The sequence below is a fragment of the Asparagus officinalis genome, chromosome 5, assembly GCF_001876935.1.
Source record: "Asparagus officinalis chromosome 5, Aspof.V1, whole genome shotgun sequence".
In the NCBI taxonomy this organism is placed as follows: domain Eukaryota; kingdom Viridiplantae; phylum Streptophyta; class Magnoliopsida; order Asparagales; family Asparagaceae; genus Asparagus; species Asparagus officinalis.
Genome location: NC_033798.1, coordinates 80,040,668 through 80,059,299, shown reverse-complemented (window position 1 = coordinate 80,059,299; position 18,632 = coordinate 80,040,668). Strand labels below are relative to the sequence as shown.

Here is an 18,632-nt window from a genome sequence, read left to right as displayed (position 1 = left end):
CAAGGATGGTGGTACCGTCACTTTTGAAGATAACAACAAAAGAAAAGTTATCGGTATTAGTATTGTCGGTAATCCAAATAAACCTTTTATTGATAATGTTTTATTAGTTGATGGTATTAAACATAATTTGTTAAGTATAAGTCAACTTTGTGATAAAGGTTTTAAAATTGTTTTTGAAAAAGAATCTTGCTTAATTTATGACATAGATTTAATTACTATATTATTTAAAGGACATAGAAAAAAATAAATATATATGTATTATCTATGAATAATATTTCTAATGAACATTGTCTTCTTTCATCTTCTAATGATTCTATTTTATAATATAAACGTTTTGGACATGTTAACTTTAAACATATTTCTAAGATTTCTAAAAATGATTCTGTAAAAGGTTTACCTAAGCTTTCTTATAAAAACAATTTTTGTGATGCATGTCAACAAGGAAAAATACATAAATCTTCTTTGAAATCTAAAAATATAATTTCTATAAGTAGACCATTAGAATTAATTCATATTAATATTTTTGATCCTTCTAGAGTAGCATCTTTAAATGGTAGTGGATATGCTTTTATTCCTGTTGATGATTACTCAAGATTTACATGGGTAATATTTCTTAAACATAAAAATGATGCTTTTAATGAGTTTTCTATAATTTGCAAAAGAATTCAAAATCAAAAATCACTTTCTATTATTTCTATTCGTAGTGACCATGGAGGTGAATTTGAAATTGAATTATTTGTAAATTTTTGTGATAAACATGGTATTTCACATATTTTTTCATTTTCTAGAGCAGCTCCACAAAATAGAGTTGTAGAAAAGAAAAATAGAACTTTACAAGAATGTGCTAGAACCATGTTATGTGATAGTAATTTACCAAAGTATTTTTGGGAAGAAGCTCTTTCAACAACATGTTATGTTCTAAACAGAGTTTTATTAAGACCTATTTTAAAGAAAACATCGTATGAATTATTTTATGATAGAATTCCTAACGTCTCTTATTTCAAAGTTTTTGGTTGTAAATGTTTTATTTTAAACACAAAAGATAACTTAAATAAATTTGATTCTAAATCTGACGAAGGAATATTTGTTGGATATTCTAACCATAGCAAAGCTTATAGAATATATAATAAAAGAACTTTAGTCATTGAAGAATTAATGCATGTTTCTTTTGATAAAATTTTTACAAAAACACCAATTATTTCAAACAATGATGATGATTTAGTTGATACTATAAATGATATCCCAATGATCAGGGGTGTTAACGGAGCGGATACAGCTCGGATATGGCACTTACCATATCCATATCTGCTTACCTATCTCGGATACGAATACAGATACAGATATATATCGGTTAGAAAAATTCATATCCATATCCGCCAAAATCAGATACGGTTACGGATATAGATGCGTATATATAAACGGATATGCATGCGAATACAAAAAGGATATGAGAAAACTAGATAGTATTCAGAAAAATATAATATATAAACGGATATGCATGCGAATACAAAAAGGATATGAGAAAACTAGATAGTATTCAGAAAAATATAGTCATGTGATACAAAAAGAGTTCGTTAATATGTTCATTATGATTGAAAAGCTGAGATTAGACATCTTAATCATCAAAATTAACCACAAATCTATAATCTAAGAATCGAAACTATAATAAGAGTATGACCAATATGTATTCGAATATTTTCGGATACGGATACAGATACAGATATTTTACTACAAAACCATATTCCTAACCATATCCTATCGGTTATAGATTTGAGTAACCATATTCGTATCCTAACAGATATGGTTACAGATATTTCCTCAGATACGGATACGGTTTGGCACCCCTACCAATGATAGATGCTTCAAAAGATGATAATTTACAAAATGATCTACCAAAGAATTTTGTAGAAGTTAAAAATCATCCACATGATTTAATTATTGGTAATATTTATGATAAAGTAACTACTAGATCTCATTTTAATTTGAACCTAAAAATATAAAAGAAGCCTTACTTGATGTTTTTTGGATAATTGCTATGCAAGATGAACTTAACCAATTTACAAGAAATAATGGTTGGGATCTTATACCTAGACCTCGAAATAAATCAATTATTATAACAAAAAGGATTTTTAGAAATAAATTAGGTGAATCTGATCAAGTTATTAGAAACGAAGAAAGATTAGTTGCACAAGGTTATAATCAAGAAGAAGGTATTGATTACGATGTAACCTATGCACCAGTTTCTCATTTAGAATCAATTAGAATTTTACTTGTATTTGCATGTTTTATGAATTTTAAACTATTTCAAATGGACGTTAAAAGTGCTTTTCTAAATGGTTTTATAAAAGAAGAAGTTTTTGTAGAACAACCTCCCGGTTTTGAACAAATGGTTTTATAAAAGAAGAAGTTTTTGTAGAACAACCTCCCGGTTTTGAACATGAAAGTTTTCCAAACCATGTTTTTAAACTTAAAAGAAGTTTTTGTAGAACAACCTCCCGGTTTTGAACATGAAAGTTTTCCAAACCATGTTTTTAAACTTAAAAAAACCTTATATGGTCTTAAACAAGCACCTTGTGCTTGATATGATAGATTAAAGAATTTTCTTTTAACTGTAGGTTTTGAAATTAGAAAGGTTGATTCAACATTATTTATTAAGAAAATAAATAAATATATATTATTAATTCAAATATATATCGATGATATTATTTTTGGTTCTACTAACAACAATCTTTGTCAAGAGTTTGCTATGACTATGCAGGATGAATTTGGAATGAGTCACATGGGTGAACTCAATTTCTTCCTTGGACTTCAAATCAAACAATTAAAGGATGGAATATTCATCAATCAAAGCAAGTATGCTAATGACTTACTCAAACACTTTGGAATGGAAAATACAATAAGAAAACCAACACCAATGAGTACTACTATATCACTTGCCAAAGATGAAAATGGTAAGAATGTTGATCAAAAGCTCTATCGAGGTATGATTAGATCACTTCTTTACATTACTGCTAGTAGACCTAATATTATGTTTAGTGTATGTTTATGTACTAGATTTTAATCTAATCCTAAATAATCACACCTTAAAGCCGTGAAAAGAATTTTTAGATATCTTAAAGATACTACAAATTATGGGTTGTTTTATCCAAAGAATAGTACATTTGATTTATTATCTTATAGTGAAGCTGATTTTGCGGGATGCAAATCTGATAGAAAAAGTACTAGTAGAATATGTCATTTCTTAGGACATTCACTTGTATCTTGGTTTAGTAAAAAACAAAATTTAATATCATTATCAACGACTAAAGCAGAATATATTGTTGCAAGTCTAGTATGTGCACAAGTATTATGGATGAAATAAACATTATCTGATTATGGCATAAATTGTCCCATATCATCCATAATGTGTAACAATTCAAGTGTAATCAATTTATCTAAAAATCATATTCAACATTCACGTACAAAACATATTAATATTAGACATCATTTCTTACGTGATCATGTGTTTAAAGGTGATATTTTATTAGAATTTATATCTACTAATAAACAAATAGCAGATATATTAACAAAACCCTTAAGAGAAGAAATTCATGTTAAATTAAGAAGGGAATTAGGTATATGTTCAATTGAAGATTTAAATTAAAGTTTTAAAACAAATACATATGCATACATACCCTTAATAGTCGACTAATTTGACCTATAGTCAACTACATGCACAAGCATTGCATACAGGATGTTCTGTAAATTTTAGTGTAGTCGACTAATTTGCTTAGTAGTCGACTCCTATGAGTTAAAATCTAAAAATTAATTTTCTGTCAATTACAGTGTAGTCCACTAATTCTCTTAGTAGTCGACTAATCTGTGATTAAACTGAAATCTAGAGTTCTGTCAATTACAGTGTAGTCAACTAATTTAATTAGTAGTTGACTACAACCTCAGATTTTTCCAAACTTAGTTTTTTAACATATTGGATTTAAACCAATTATACCCTAAACCCAATATCCGTTTTACTTAGGTAAAATTCATCTTAACCATTGATTTTAATCCTATCAATCCTAGCCACATATTTAAGAGCAAATCTTCACCATTCATTTGTTCTTAATTTAATCCTAACCATACAAATTATAATTTTTATTCTAAAAAAAATCATAAACACAAAACCCATCTTCTTCTTCTCATAACCGATTCCTCTCTGTTCCCTCTTCTGAACCGAACAAAATCCATGTTAGTGCATCATCATTTTTCTCTTTATTTCCAAAATTTCCATCAAGTTTCCTTGTTTACAAGCTTGTGTCAGATCTGGTAATCGACTACAACAGCTTATAGCCGACTACTTCTAGGGTTTCATCAGTTTTAGGTAAGCTTCTAAACTTATCTCATTCTTAGCTTTAAGTCTTGTCTGGTTTATCATGTCTAGGGCTAATAAATCTAAACAAGTTTATACCAATGTTAATGATAAAATCATCATATATTTAAAAAGTCCTCATTTACTTGAAGAATTTAACAAAATATCAACATTTGAAGTTCTTCCAGGACGATTTGTGAAATTTGATGAAAGAATTTAACAAAATATCAACATTTGAAGTTCTTCCAGGACGATTTGTGAAATTTGATGATTTTATCCCATGGAATTTTGAAGTTCTTCCAGGACGATTTGTGAAATTTGATGATTTTATCCCATGGAATTTTGGATCATATTTTGAGAGGGGTTGGTTGAATTATTCTCTGCTAAAAATAAAAAAACCCACATATCCTTCTCCGGTTCAACTGTTCTATACTAATATAGAACGTGTAGGAACTATTAGTGGAACTGAAAAGTTTAAAACTCTTGTCAAATGAGTAGAAACTAAATTAACTTCTAAGTCAATGGAAAAATTTTTAACATTCCTTTCCGAGGAGTCTCTCTTAGGTCAATCAGAATGAATGATTCAGAATTGCTATCCAATCATATTTTTCTTCCTGGTTATAGTAAACCATTGAATAATTCAAATAAGCTACATCCAATTCCTCGTTTCATTGCCCAAATCTTAGCTTATAACCTGTTTTTAAAAACTGGAAGTTTTCATTTCATTTCCCTAGACTTAGCAAAAGCATTATATGCTATAATAGGGAATATCCAAGTTAATTGGGCTAAAGTTTATTATGATAATCTTCTGACAATACCAAAAGAATTTTTTCCTTACGGTGCCTTTTTAACAAAAATCTTTGATAAATTTCATGTTGATATTGAGTCTGAAAATTCTATCGTTCGTTCCATTGAATTCTTCAATTCTAATGCCCTAACTAGGATAAAGTTAACAAATTTTGAAATTCATAATCACAATCCTCAAGGTGAACCTTAACCTCCTCAAGAACAAATTCCACAAGTTATTCCACAATCCTCAACTCAAGCAGGCCCTTCATCTAGTCAACAACCCCCACAAATGCACTTAGAACCCTCTTGCTTCTCGGATGTGCAATATAAAACCTTGTCTGTATGCATCCTTAAGTTAAAGACTGGTCAGCGAGCTCTTCATTCCCAGAATAGTTACATCATCGGTAATTAGGAGGAGTTAATAAAGAAATTTGATAATTTGGATATGAAGCTGAATGCATATTTCCAAGGAAATCAACCTCCTCCAGGACCTTCATCTTAGAAGACTATGAATGCATCATTTAGTATTTGGATGAACTTTGTGTTTGTTATCAAAACAATTATGTCTTATTTTGGTATGTTTAAGTTTGATTGTCCCAAACTATGTCGTAGTTATTTATTTTTAAGACATATATAATATGTGTTATGTTGCTACTATGTTTCTTATATGACTGCATTTTATGTTGTTTTTATGGTGATTGGTTAGTTAATTCATTTGCAATATATTTTAAACAGATTATGATAATGAACATTGTGGAACTTTTGGTTTTTATGGGAAGTCTTTGCCTACCTATTTGGATGGGTGAGGTTATAGACTATGTTCATAATCTGGATGATCTATTTGAAGTACTAGCTCATGAAGAGGAAATTATGATGTGTTTAGGATAGATATGTGTTTCTTTTTGTTAATGACAAAGGGGGAGAATGTTTTCAAAATTTATGTTTTATAGACTCAAAAATATGAATTGTAAACTCTAATATGCTTTTATGCAGGGGGAGTAAGTATATTTGTTTATTAATAGTTTATTTTTTAAATATACTTACATATGCATAAGTTGTTTGTCATCATCAAAAAGGGGGAGAATGTTGGATATCATGTTCCCATGATATAATTTTGATGATAACAATTTATTCATAAAGTGAATCACTATGTGTGTTATACAAATGCACTAACATTTAAATGTAGTTTCAACACTAAATATGAACAAGTGCAAGATGAGTTCAAAACATTATGAAGTAAAAAAAATGAAGAACAAATACATCAATGTAATTTTTACGTTTTTCTTTACTTAGAAATATTGTACAAGCCTTGCTCACTCACACACACACATAGAAATTAGAACATACTAATACAGGCTTAGTGTGTTGGTTAATAATAGAAATCCCCTATGTTAACCATTAGAGTATTTAGTTAATCATTGAGTCTAAAAAAATATTTTATATATAACATTTTTACCCTTAGTAGTCGACTAATTAGAATAGTAGTCGACTACTGAAGTCTAAGTTCAAAATATAAGTTTCTGTAAAACTACAGAGTAGTCGACTACTAAGGATTATAATCGACTAAGTCTAAGTTCAAAATATAAGTTTCTGTAAAACTACAGAGTAGTCGACTACTAAGGATTATAATCGACTACTCATCTTTGAATTTTGATTTACAATGTAAAACTACAGAGTAGTCGACTACTAAGGATTATAATCGACTACTCATCTTTGAATTTTGATTTACAAAACTTCTGTTTTACAGTGTAGTCGACTACAAGCAAGTATAGTCGACTACTGAGATTTGAAATTTATTTTACAGAAAGTTTGTTTTATAGTGTAGTCGACTACTAACAATTATAGTCGACTACTGATCTTTGATTTTTATTTTCCAGATATTCTGTAATACAGAGTAGTCGACTACTAAGAAGAATAGTTGACTACTAAGCTTCAGTTTCTAAATTCCAGACTTTTTGTATTACAGAGTAGTCGATTACTAACCATTATAGTTGACTACTAAGACAGTTTTTTTGAACATTTAAGTTTAAACTTGTGACAGTTTTTAGCCATTTTTTTAAATGTTTTAAAGTTTAAAATTTGTCTTTTCAAGGGATATATAAAGGTTATAAGTTCAGAAAAATGGCACATCATTATATACCTATAAGCTTCAATCTTTGTGCATTGTTCAAGAGTGAAAAACATTCAGATTTTGCTGAGTATTAAGAAAAAGATTTTTCTCTAAAATTGCCTTTGATTATCATCAAAATACATATTATTTAGGTAATTTTCAGAGGTTAAAACTATTCCTAAGCCACTGCTACACAACACTTCAAATTAAGGCTTATAGGAATTGAGTTGTTTGATTCAAGAAAAATTCTCTCGGTGTGAGAGAGGTTGATCTCTTAGTCTAGAGATCAGTGTGCAATTGACAAGGGGCTGTTAATTGGTGTTGTAATTTACATGGACTTGCAAATTGGTCAGGTTTGGTTTTAATTTTGTACTTGGTTCAAAATTATAGTGAAAATCTCAAGCGGGATTTGCTTGGGGGCTGGATGTACACCGGATTAGTGGAACCAGTATAAAAACTCTTGTTTGTGATTGTGATTTTCTAAGATTGTTTCCATTCTTTCTTTGCAATTTATAACCTACTTTACATAAATCTTAAAAACACTATTCACCCTCCCTCTAGTGTTCTAGTGTATCTATTTCAGATCCTACAATAGGTACCCAAACTTTTTTGTGGCATGTTTCCTACATTGTTGAGATTCATGCCACACAATTTTACATAAGGAGTATCATCTTGGTTTGAACTCTACATAACTTTTTGACTATAGCTCTTACCATCAGGACCTTGTATTATAATTTGATCTGGTAGTGGATCTTTTAGAGGCAGCTTCACTTCCAATAACACTCTAGCATAGCTCAATCTTTGTCTAGTGGTAGTGAGTTTATCAGTGGTAATGAGGCAACCAATTAAACTTGCAATCTTACTAATACTAATAGGACTCCATATATTCAGATGCAAATTAAGAAACTGAGCCCAAATAGGATAGGTTTGATCCTGGATTCTCTCAATATTTGTGTCTATAGTCTATGGTTTAATTACAAGTGGCCTAGGCCCAAAGAACCAGGACCATCTTCAAGAATCTCCATCATTTGCTTCTCAGGTTGAAATTCAAACAAGAAAACCCCTTGTTTAATTAAGGAGACCTTCAGTATTGAGATTTTACCCCATAGCTTAGTAATATATGACTCCATAAATTTGTATTTGACATTCAATCCAATTACATGGCCTACCAAAGCAAATTTCCAGAAACATCCACCTTTTCTCCATTCTTCCTCATTGAATGTAACAATATGAGTTTGGAAACATGGAACAAAATTTAATGATAAACCATTCCCAAATCTTCTATTATCAGCAAATAGAGTAACAAATGATTTATTTAATTCTTGCTTATTATTTTCCAGATTCATATCCTCTTCACGAGCTACTTCATTTGATTTTTCATTAATAACTTCTTCAAAATTGGGATTATAAATTTTCACACTCGAAATCATATTTTGAGCAACAAAAGGAGTGCGTGCAGATCTCATCATTACCATCATCTAGATAAGCATTTTTTACTAGATCAGATTCAACACTTTCCTCTACATCATCAGCCCATACAATAAAATGAGAGGATTTACTTAACTGACGAGTAATCCGAAGACTAGAGTTCATCTGGCAGAGGCGGATCTGTTAATGGATTCGTTTTTGCAAGGATTTTATCCATCTGCATCTTCCTCTTTGCTCCCTTTGGCCCTGTACTCTCCATCTCTTGAGAGATCAAAGAGTTTCCAGTTCCATCCGATTCAACTCCAGCACTAGATAAAGAAGCTCCAACACTAGCCGAGGAGGGATAGTCAAATATTGAATCTCTCAACTCACTATTAAGGATTATCTTGCTACCATTCTTCTTCTTCTTCGCCATTCAAATCTAGGCGAAGGTGCACGTTAGCAGGAAGAAAATCGCCCGTTAAAATGTACCATCAGACCGCCCCTTAGGGAACTACACATTTTTATATAACTACTAACTTATCTTTTGCTATCTTCCCTACTATTTTTTATAGCTTTTGATTTTTAATCATTGTTTCAAGCAATACAATGAGAGATAAGTGATATAGTACACTTACAGAATGCGCACTCGGTAACATTAGTTGACAACCATTCATATATAGTTGGAAATTCTGGAATAACGTACAGGGTGTTTCGGGAAGCTTATTTTTAGTCAAACTAATTTATAAGCTAACTTGTTCATAACCTCATGTTTAGTAAAATATCAAATAAGTTAGCCTATAAGTCCTATGTTGAAAAGCTAATATACCATAACTTTTGAAAAACTAGCTTATAAGCTCACCTAAATAAATTAGATTTGACCAAACAAATTACTATTCTACCCAAATAATTTTTATAAATTTTTATTATGGAAGCCAAAAGCCACCAAAAGCTAATATAGCTTAAAAGCTTCTAAAAATAAGCCCCTCCAAACAACCTCTTAATTTATATCTCTTTATTCAAGCATGAGCAGATTTCTGTTGGGAAATTGAGTTAACACTTTCAACCATTGGCAAATTTGCAGTGGAGGCAATGGGGTCAATTGCCCTCAGTGACCCCCACAAAACCGTATTGAGTATTTGATCTAAGATTTTTTATTTGAGCCTATTGAACCAACGCATCATATCTATGAAACTAAATGCTAATGGGACAAGCAGCCCAATCCGTTTACCCAATTTTTGTTACCCTATCACTAGTAACCATTGTAATTTCTACCAAATTCTTCTAAAATTCCTCCACTCTGCCTTCGTTCTGCTTGCGACGATTGTCAATTAGTCTGGTATCAATTCCTCCTCCTAACCACAGGCCCTCCTCTTGCTGGACTGCTGTACTGTCCTCAATACCAAGGATTGTACTTCCTCATACACTATTGTTTAATAGAAAAATATGAAAATGCGGCAGGAACTGTTATAAAGAATTCTAATATAACACTACTATTGGCTATATTTTGTTTGTACATATAATGTAAATGCATATTTGGTTTTGGTGTCATAATATTTTAGGTATAAATATCACATATTAGTTTTGCCTGTAGTCTTGCCTCCAGTGACTAAAGTTTCTAGAAGATAATAAATTGAATTTGCCTTCACAATTTCCCCGTGGGTTTCATTCTCTTTATATAGACAATTTGTACAAGGTAGGGATTACAACAAATCCTAACAATCAGATCCTATATAACAGCCCAATCCCTACAATCAAGCTATGCCATGATTTACATGCCTATAGGATTGCTAACTACCTTGTTTACAATCCCTACAATCATGCTATGATTTACATGCCTATTCGATTGGGCTAACTACCTTGTTTACATTCCCCCTCAATCTTAACCATGACAAGGTTCAGATTGTGTCGTAGGCGATCAAGCATGTAGCGAGTGGCTGGCTTGGTGAATCCATCAGCTACCTGATCTTTGGAAGATACAAATCGGACATCAAGAGTGCCCAATGCAACCTTCTCCCTGACAAAATGGAAATCCACCTCTATGTGCTTCGTTCGTGCATGAAACACTGGATTTGCTGTTAAATAGGTAGCTCCAAGGTTATCACACCATAATACTGGTGGTCGCGGCTGACACACATCCAATTCTTTCAGCAAGGATTGTACCCATGTTGCTTCAGCTGTCCCATTAGCCAAGGCCTTGTACTCAGCTTCAGTGCTGGACCGAGATACTGTGGGTTGCTTGCGTGAGCTCCATGAAATCAGGTTGGGACCTAGAAATACTGCAAAACCTCCAGTAGACCTGCGATCATCCATGCAGCCAGCCCAATCGGCATCTGTAAACACACTCAGAAGTGTAGAGTTGGAGCGCCGGAGGTAAAGTCCCGTAGCAGCTGTTCCCTTGACATATCTTAAGATACGTTTGACTGCCTCCCAATGTACATCAGTGGGCTTGGAAAGATATTGACATACCTTATTAACGGCAAAAGAAATATCTGGCCTTGTTAATGTAAGATATTGCAAACCTCCTACCATGCTTCGATATTTGAAAGCATCATCATCATCCAGCACTGTTCCACAATCACGAGCAAGCTTATCTGTGACAGACATGGGGGTTGAAACGCTCTTACAATTCTCCATGTGAGCTCGGTGAAGAAGGTCAGAAGCATATTTGTGCTGCATCAAGGTGATTCCCCCTGAATTGTAGACGACTTCAATCCCTAGAAAATAGTGCAGCTGTCCAAGATCTTTGATCGGAAATGAGGAAGACAGGGCGCGCAGCAACTGATCAACTGCTGATTGAGAAGAGCCAGCAACCACGATGTCATCCACGTACACAAGCATGTAGATAGTGACGCCCCCATGATGAAACAGGAAAAGAGAGGTGTCGGCCTTGGAAGACTGAAAACCAAGCTGGAATAATCTGTCGCTAAGTCGTGAAAACCAGGCACGAGGCGACTGTTTTAGGCCGTAGAGCGCCTTTTGGAGTTTGCACACATAATGAGGCCGACGGGAATCCTCGAAGCCAGGGGGTTGCTGCATATAAACTTCCTCATCCAAGAAGCCATGAAGAAAAGCGTTGCTTACATCAATCTGTCAGAGTTGCCATCCTCGTGACAAAGCTAGGGCAAGAATCAAGCGAACCGTTGCAGGCTTCACAACCGGACTGAAAGTATCCTGATAGTCAACGCCATATCGCTGAGTAAAACCTCGTGCAACTAGCCTCGCCTTGTGCTTATCAATAGAGCCATCCGGGTGCTGCTTAAGTTTGAACACCCATTTACATCCGACTATATTAACACCAGCCGGCCGGGGAACGAGAGCCCACGTGTTGTTCTTCTGAAGTGCTTCAAACTCGGCTTCCATGGCAGTGCGCCAAACAGGCTCAGCGAGAGCCAGTCGATGTGAGGTGGGCTCGGCGAAGAAAGCACGTCTGTTCGGATCATACCGAACTGTTCCGTCGGTGAGCTGCTTGGGAAACGATTTTCCGGCACGACCACGTGTAGTGACACCATGTGGAGACTGAACAGGATCAGTTGGGATAGCAACATCGCTCGCAACAGCAGGCCCGGGCACAAGGTTGCCGGGTTCTTGGGCCAGTTGAGGCCTAGGTGCAGGAGGTGGTGCAGCATCGATGCGAGGCGGAGGCAACGTGGGCACAAGGTTGTCGGGTTCTTGGGCCAGTTGAGGCCCAGATGCAGGAGATGGTGCAGCATCGACGCGAGGCGGAGGCAGCGAAGATTCTGGACCGGGAGGCGGTGTAGCAGGTCCAGGTGTAACAGGCCCAAGGCTGCATGTGCCCGGGACGTGAATCACAGGCGTGGGTATGAGCGCCGGTGGTGGTGGAGCTGCAGCTGCATTTGAGGTGTTAGACAACAAGAGCGATAAGTCATAATTTCGCATATGATCATTTACAATTACCGGTTCAGACTGAGGAAAGGAAACAGCACTGGACAAAGAAGATGGTGCGACTGAACAAGGTGAGGTAGCAAACGGAAAATGTGATTCATCAAAGATCACATCACGTGATATGTAGATCCGTCCAGTACTTTTGTCCAAGCACTTATACCCCTTGTGCATGGCACTATACCCTAAGAAGACGCATAGTTTGGATCGGAAGTCAAGCTTATGAGAGTTATATTTGCGAAGACTTGGCCAGCATGCACAGCCAAAAATGCGAAGAAAAAAGTAATCAGGTGTTATGTTGAGGAGGCGTGTGATGGGTGTAGAGTTGTTTAGAGTACGACTGGGCATGCGATTGATGAGATAACAAGCTATCAAGAAAGCCTCATCCCAAAACCGAAGAGGAAGGGAGGAGTGCGCAAGGAGAGCCAAGCCTGTTTCAACGATGTGACGATGCTTTCGCTCGGCCACTCCGTTTTGTTGTGATGTATGGGGGCACGAAACACGGTGCAAAATACCTGAACTCTGGAAATATTTATTAAGCCTGTGATACTCACCACCCCAATCAGATTGAACAGTGCGGATTTTGGAATTCAAAAGTCGCTCAACATGTTTTTGGAAATTATAAAAGATTTGTTCAACATCAGATTTATTCTTAATAAGATAGATCCAAGTATAACGACTGTAATCATCCACAAAACTTACATAATACTTAAAACCTCCAGTAGATGCTTGAGCTGGCCCCCAAACATCGGAGTGAATAAGCTCAAGTGGAGATGTGGTGACACGAACAGAATTATTATAGGGGAGTTGATGACTCTTTGCACGCTGACATGCATCACACACAGAGGACTCATAATCAAAAGAACAGTCTAATTTATTTAACTTCAAGATGGACCTAACAATTGTGGAAGTAGGATGACCAAGACGCTGATGCCATTGCGATGACGACACCTTGACACTGGACGATGCATGATGGGAAGTGGTGGAAGAGGAGCGGCTGGACGGCACTGGATAAAGACCTCCTCTGCTCCTACCGCGTAGAAGCGTTTTCTTCGTGGCCTTGTCCTTAACAAAGAAAGCATCAGCATGAAATTCAATGAAGACATCATTATCAGAAACAAGTTTATGAACAGAGAGGAGATGCTTATTGATATGAGGAACACGAAGGATATTTTTAAGAGCAAGAGGACGATCTAAACCGGAAATTGTAGAATGACCAATATGGGAAATATGCAAACCTGCTCCGTTGGCCACTTGCACCTGATCCTTGCCATGGTAGCGCTCCTGGATGGACAGCCGATCTAGATCACTCGTAAGATGATCCGTAGCACCAGTATCAATATACCAGTTTGTGTCACCGTTGTAGCCTCCCGTGGTCGCACTGTTTCCACCACGATATTCATCTGGCTGATAGGAGTGATTGAACCTGTTGCGACAGTTCAACGCAATGTGGCCTGGGATGCCACACACTTGGCAGCGAGGGCCACCATTGTTCCTGCCACGGCCGCGGCCTCGTCCGCGACCACCACCGCCGTTGCGGTAGTTATTCCTATGGTTGTTGTTGGTGGTGGTGTAGCCGTTGTTGCTGTTGTTGCGACGAGGAGCGTTGGATTCCTGGCGCGTGACGTTGTTGGCGGATGACGTGAACTCCGCCGTGCCGCTCATCAGCGTGGCTTGGGTCTCATGAGAAATCAGATAGGAGTAGAACTCCGGAAGAGTCACCGCACGCTGATTGCTCAGCACAGTGATGGCGGTGAAGAGATCACTATGGCCCGGCCCCAGACCGGCGAGTATGTAGCCGATCACCTCTTCATCGGACATGGGACGTCCAATGTGCGCCATAGTATCAGCGAGTCCCGTCATCTTCTGATAATACTCTGCTGCGCTCATGTCGCCCTTTCTCGTGTTCGAGAGCTGCGCGCGGATCTGGATTGAGTTCCCGCGGTGCTGAGCGGAGAACATGGTGTGGAGTGATGCCCACAACTGGCCGGACGTGTCGATCTGACGGATGAGTTGAGGCAGAACGTCCTCTGTCATTGAGGACAGGAGGCCACCAAGAATGGCCTGATCCTGGACGATCCAGGTAGCACGGGCAGGATTCAAGACCTGCCTTGCATCGGTGTCGGTTCCCTCAGTCACCATGGCGACGGGCATCGGTGTAGTGCCATCGAGGTATCCAAAGAGCTGGACACCCCGTAAGATGGGAACGACTTGCGCCTTCCAAAGCAAGAAATTGGTGCGCGTTAGTTTGCAAGTGATAGCAGTAGCGATGGTGGAAGACTTGATGAAAGAAGATATGGTAGAGTCGCTCGGGGAGGAAGCCAGGATGCCGGAGATTTGTGAGGCGCTGGAACCCGTCATGGTGATGGAGAGGGGAGATTGGAAAGGCTCTGATACCAAGATAATAAATTGAATTTGCCTTCACAATTTCCCCGTGGGTTTCATTCTCTTTATATAGACAATTTGTACAAGGTAGGGATTACAACAAATCCTAACAATCAGATCCTATATAACAGCCCAATCCCTACAATCAAGCTATGCCATGATTTACATGCCTATAGGATTGCTAACTACCTTGTTTACAATCCCTACAATCATGCTATGATTTACATGCCTATTCGATTGGGCTAACTACCTTGTTTACACTAGATCCGCCGTTGCTTTCAACCAAAGTTTGCAAAAGTGATATATACTCACGAAGTGGTTTTATCAAAACTTTAAACTCCTTAATGGATTGATATATAATCCACTAAAATCCCTAAGTTGATTGCTTTCTTTCTGGGGAATCAAATTAAATTGATGAGTTTTCACATAACGGATTGAGTATTGAAGTTTTTGTTTCATACAGTCTATATTTTATATAATTTTTTTATTTGATGAGTATAGCTCTATTTTAATATCTCACTAAAATTACTTCATTGCGAAAGTTTTACAATTCCAGATTTTATATGTTTATTTTCTTGTATAATAGTAGAAGTAGCACCCAGCTCAAATACCTAATTTTAAATGGCCAAAGTGCCTCGTTCAACTAAGCGCAAACCATATATAATTTTACACTTTCTCTATAATCTAGGAAAATAATCTGTTTTTAAGTATGGTTAGGCTTTATCTACGAAAGGTGATCCAGACCGTTGGAAAGTTCCGATATGATGCCACGGTCTTGCGTCCGATTGCAGGCTGTGTAATTGAAAAAAAAAAGTATGCGGTTAGTTTTTGTTTAATTAATTAAGCATGGTTAGTTCTTGTAATACGTAATGATTTCAATTCAGACTCACGTGGCTGGTGCTTATTAATTAAGTATTTACTATTTAATGTTGATTACAGTATGGAAAGATTCTCGCCTACGACGAGGACGTTTTATACAATTTATCCTTATCTTATCATAATCACTTCCAATTAAGGATGTCTATTGTTACGGCTGCGTCTAAGTCTGATTCAGATGAAGAGATATATATATATATATATAGCGAAACAGAATTTTGTACACAGAATAGACACCACGCACGGTGCCTCGGGAGGGTCGGAAGAATATTTATCTCGATATTTGATCTCTTAGAACAGATTTTATTACGTTTCATGAAGGTTAACAACATTATCTTTGTAGATGAATAAAACTCTATAATAGAGTTATATATTCATCATGTCCAAGGTGATGAGATCTAGACCACGGAGAAAAGTCACATAGTTGTAAGATAGATGAATAGTGTATAGAGAAGAAACAAAAATGAAATCTTAGGCCATGTGAGTAGGCCTGTCCATCCGGGCCGGCCCGGCCCGGCCCGGCCCGGAAATCCGGGCCCAAGCCGGGCAAAACCGGAGATGAGATCTAGACCACGGAGAAAAGTCACATAGTTGTAAGATAGATGAATAGTGTATAGAGAAGAAACAAAAATGAAATCTTAGGCCATGTGAGTAGGCCTGTCCATCCGGGCCGGCCCGGCCCGGCCCGGCCCGGAAATCCGGGCCCAAGCCGGGCAAAACCGGAGCCCGGACCCGGTACCCCGGGCCGGGCCGGGTTTTTTAATTTTTTTTAAAATGACATAAATTACAAATAAAAAATTATAAAAATAAATTCTTTATTAATAATTAATAAATCATTTACAAATTACAAGTATAAATTTATTTTGGAATTCATCGCATCACAATAGATAAGTACATCCCACCTAGGTTTTTTTAAATTTCTTTTCTTTTTTGATAAAAAAATGCTAAAATTAGTTTATATTAATTATATTTTATATAAGTACTGTTAGTATAGACTTCTAAATTATTATGTACTAGTCATATTATATATACAGTATATATATTAAATTATTGTATATATTTATAAGTTATAATTTAATCGAGGAGAGGAAATCGCATAAGTAACCCGTGTAGCCGATTGCTCGTTCGGGCCAATTGGGAAGTAACCGTTGAATAACCATACTTATATACTAAGAGAGCAGAGTATACACACAACACATATATAAAAGAGATACTTATATAATTAGCGAGTATAATATAGTAAGAGAGAGCGATACTTCATAAATACTAATACTAAGAGAGAGAGAGATATATTAGTATATATATACTATATAATATACAACTATATTATACATATATAGAGAGTGTGATACTAATTACCTATACCTTACTTAAGAGAGAGTATACTATATACATATATACTAAGGAGAGAGGTATATATATACATGCATACATACATTACATATATAAAAGGAGTATTCTTATAATATATATATATATATATATATAAATAATATATATATATAATATATATATATAGATTATATATATATAATATATAATATGGATTAATGGGTTCCTTGTCCATAGAGTAGATTTCCTCCTTGACGCCTCTAAAATCGACATGATTGAGAGATATTATGATGTCGTCCATTGACTTGAATTTACTATTCTAAAACCCAACACACCAAGTTGGGGTGAATCGTCGTCGTTGTGACCATCCATCGAGCCATGTGAAAATTCTTATTCATTCAAACCGTTAAGAAATGATACGACATGTGGATGAAGGTCAAACGACGACGGTCGTTCACCCCAAACTTGGTTGGGTTGGGGTTTTAGATATGCTTAGATCAAAGTTCAACGGCGGCGGAATCATCCATAATGTCGCACTCAATCATGGATTTTAGAGGCGTCATAGGCAGGAATCCGCCTCCTATGCAAGGATACACCATTATCTCTCTCTCTCTCTCTCTTCTCTCTCTCTTATAAAATATACTTATATATATATATATTAATATATATATATATATATATAATTTATATATTATTATATATATATTATATATAAAGAGAAAGTATACTTATATATACTTTTTATACATATATATACTGATATAAGATGAGAGTTACAATTATATTAACTTATATACTAAGAGGAGTATGATATATACTTACACATATGACATATATACATATATAGAAATATATTTATAAGAAGAGTATACATATATAAGAGAGAGTATACTTATAATATACATATATACTAGAGAGAGTATATATATACATACATCCAACATTTACATATATAAGTGAGAGTATTCTATATATACTTATATAGAAAAGATACTTATATTACTTATAATATATATACTTACATAAGAGAGGTATACTTATATATACTTAATATAAGAGAGATATATATTACACATCATGACACTATTATACATACTTATAGAAATATGTTATATAACATTATATATATATCACATATATTTCATATATAAAAATATTTACATATTACATATTATTATATTTATATAACCATTATTTTAATTATAATACATAAAATAAAAAATAAAAAAATAAAAAAAAACTCTATTTCCGGCCGGCCGGCTGGCGGGCACAAAAGAGCCGGCCCGGCTGGCCGGACCTGGCCTGCCCGGGTTCCGGGCGGCCGGGCTGTTTTTGGACAGCCCTAATGGGAGTGAGTTTTGTAAGATTAAAATGAGGGTCTGTTAGAACGTTGTTTGTACAATATATCTTATTTGAGTTATAATAAACTCTCATTTATTACTAATAATTGTTTGAGATGATATATTTTACGTATAAACAGATATA

At 35.4% G+C, this 18,632-nt stretch overlaps 1 protein-coding gene across 1 annotated transcript; it reads right to left on the bottom strand.

Moving 5' to 3' along the window:
* On the bottom strand, nt 10,296-11,718 carry LOC109844068 (uncharacterized mitochondrial protein AtMg00810-like). Its single transcript, XM_020413082.1, has one exon. It carries the CDS (start codon nt 11,688-11,690, stop codon nt 10,503-10,505), a length of 1,188 nt encoding a protein of 395 aa, XP_020268671.1. The 5' UTR covers nt 11,691-11,718; the 3' UTR covers nt 10,296-10,502.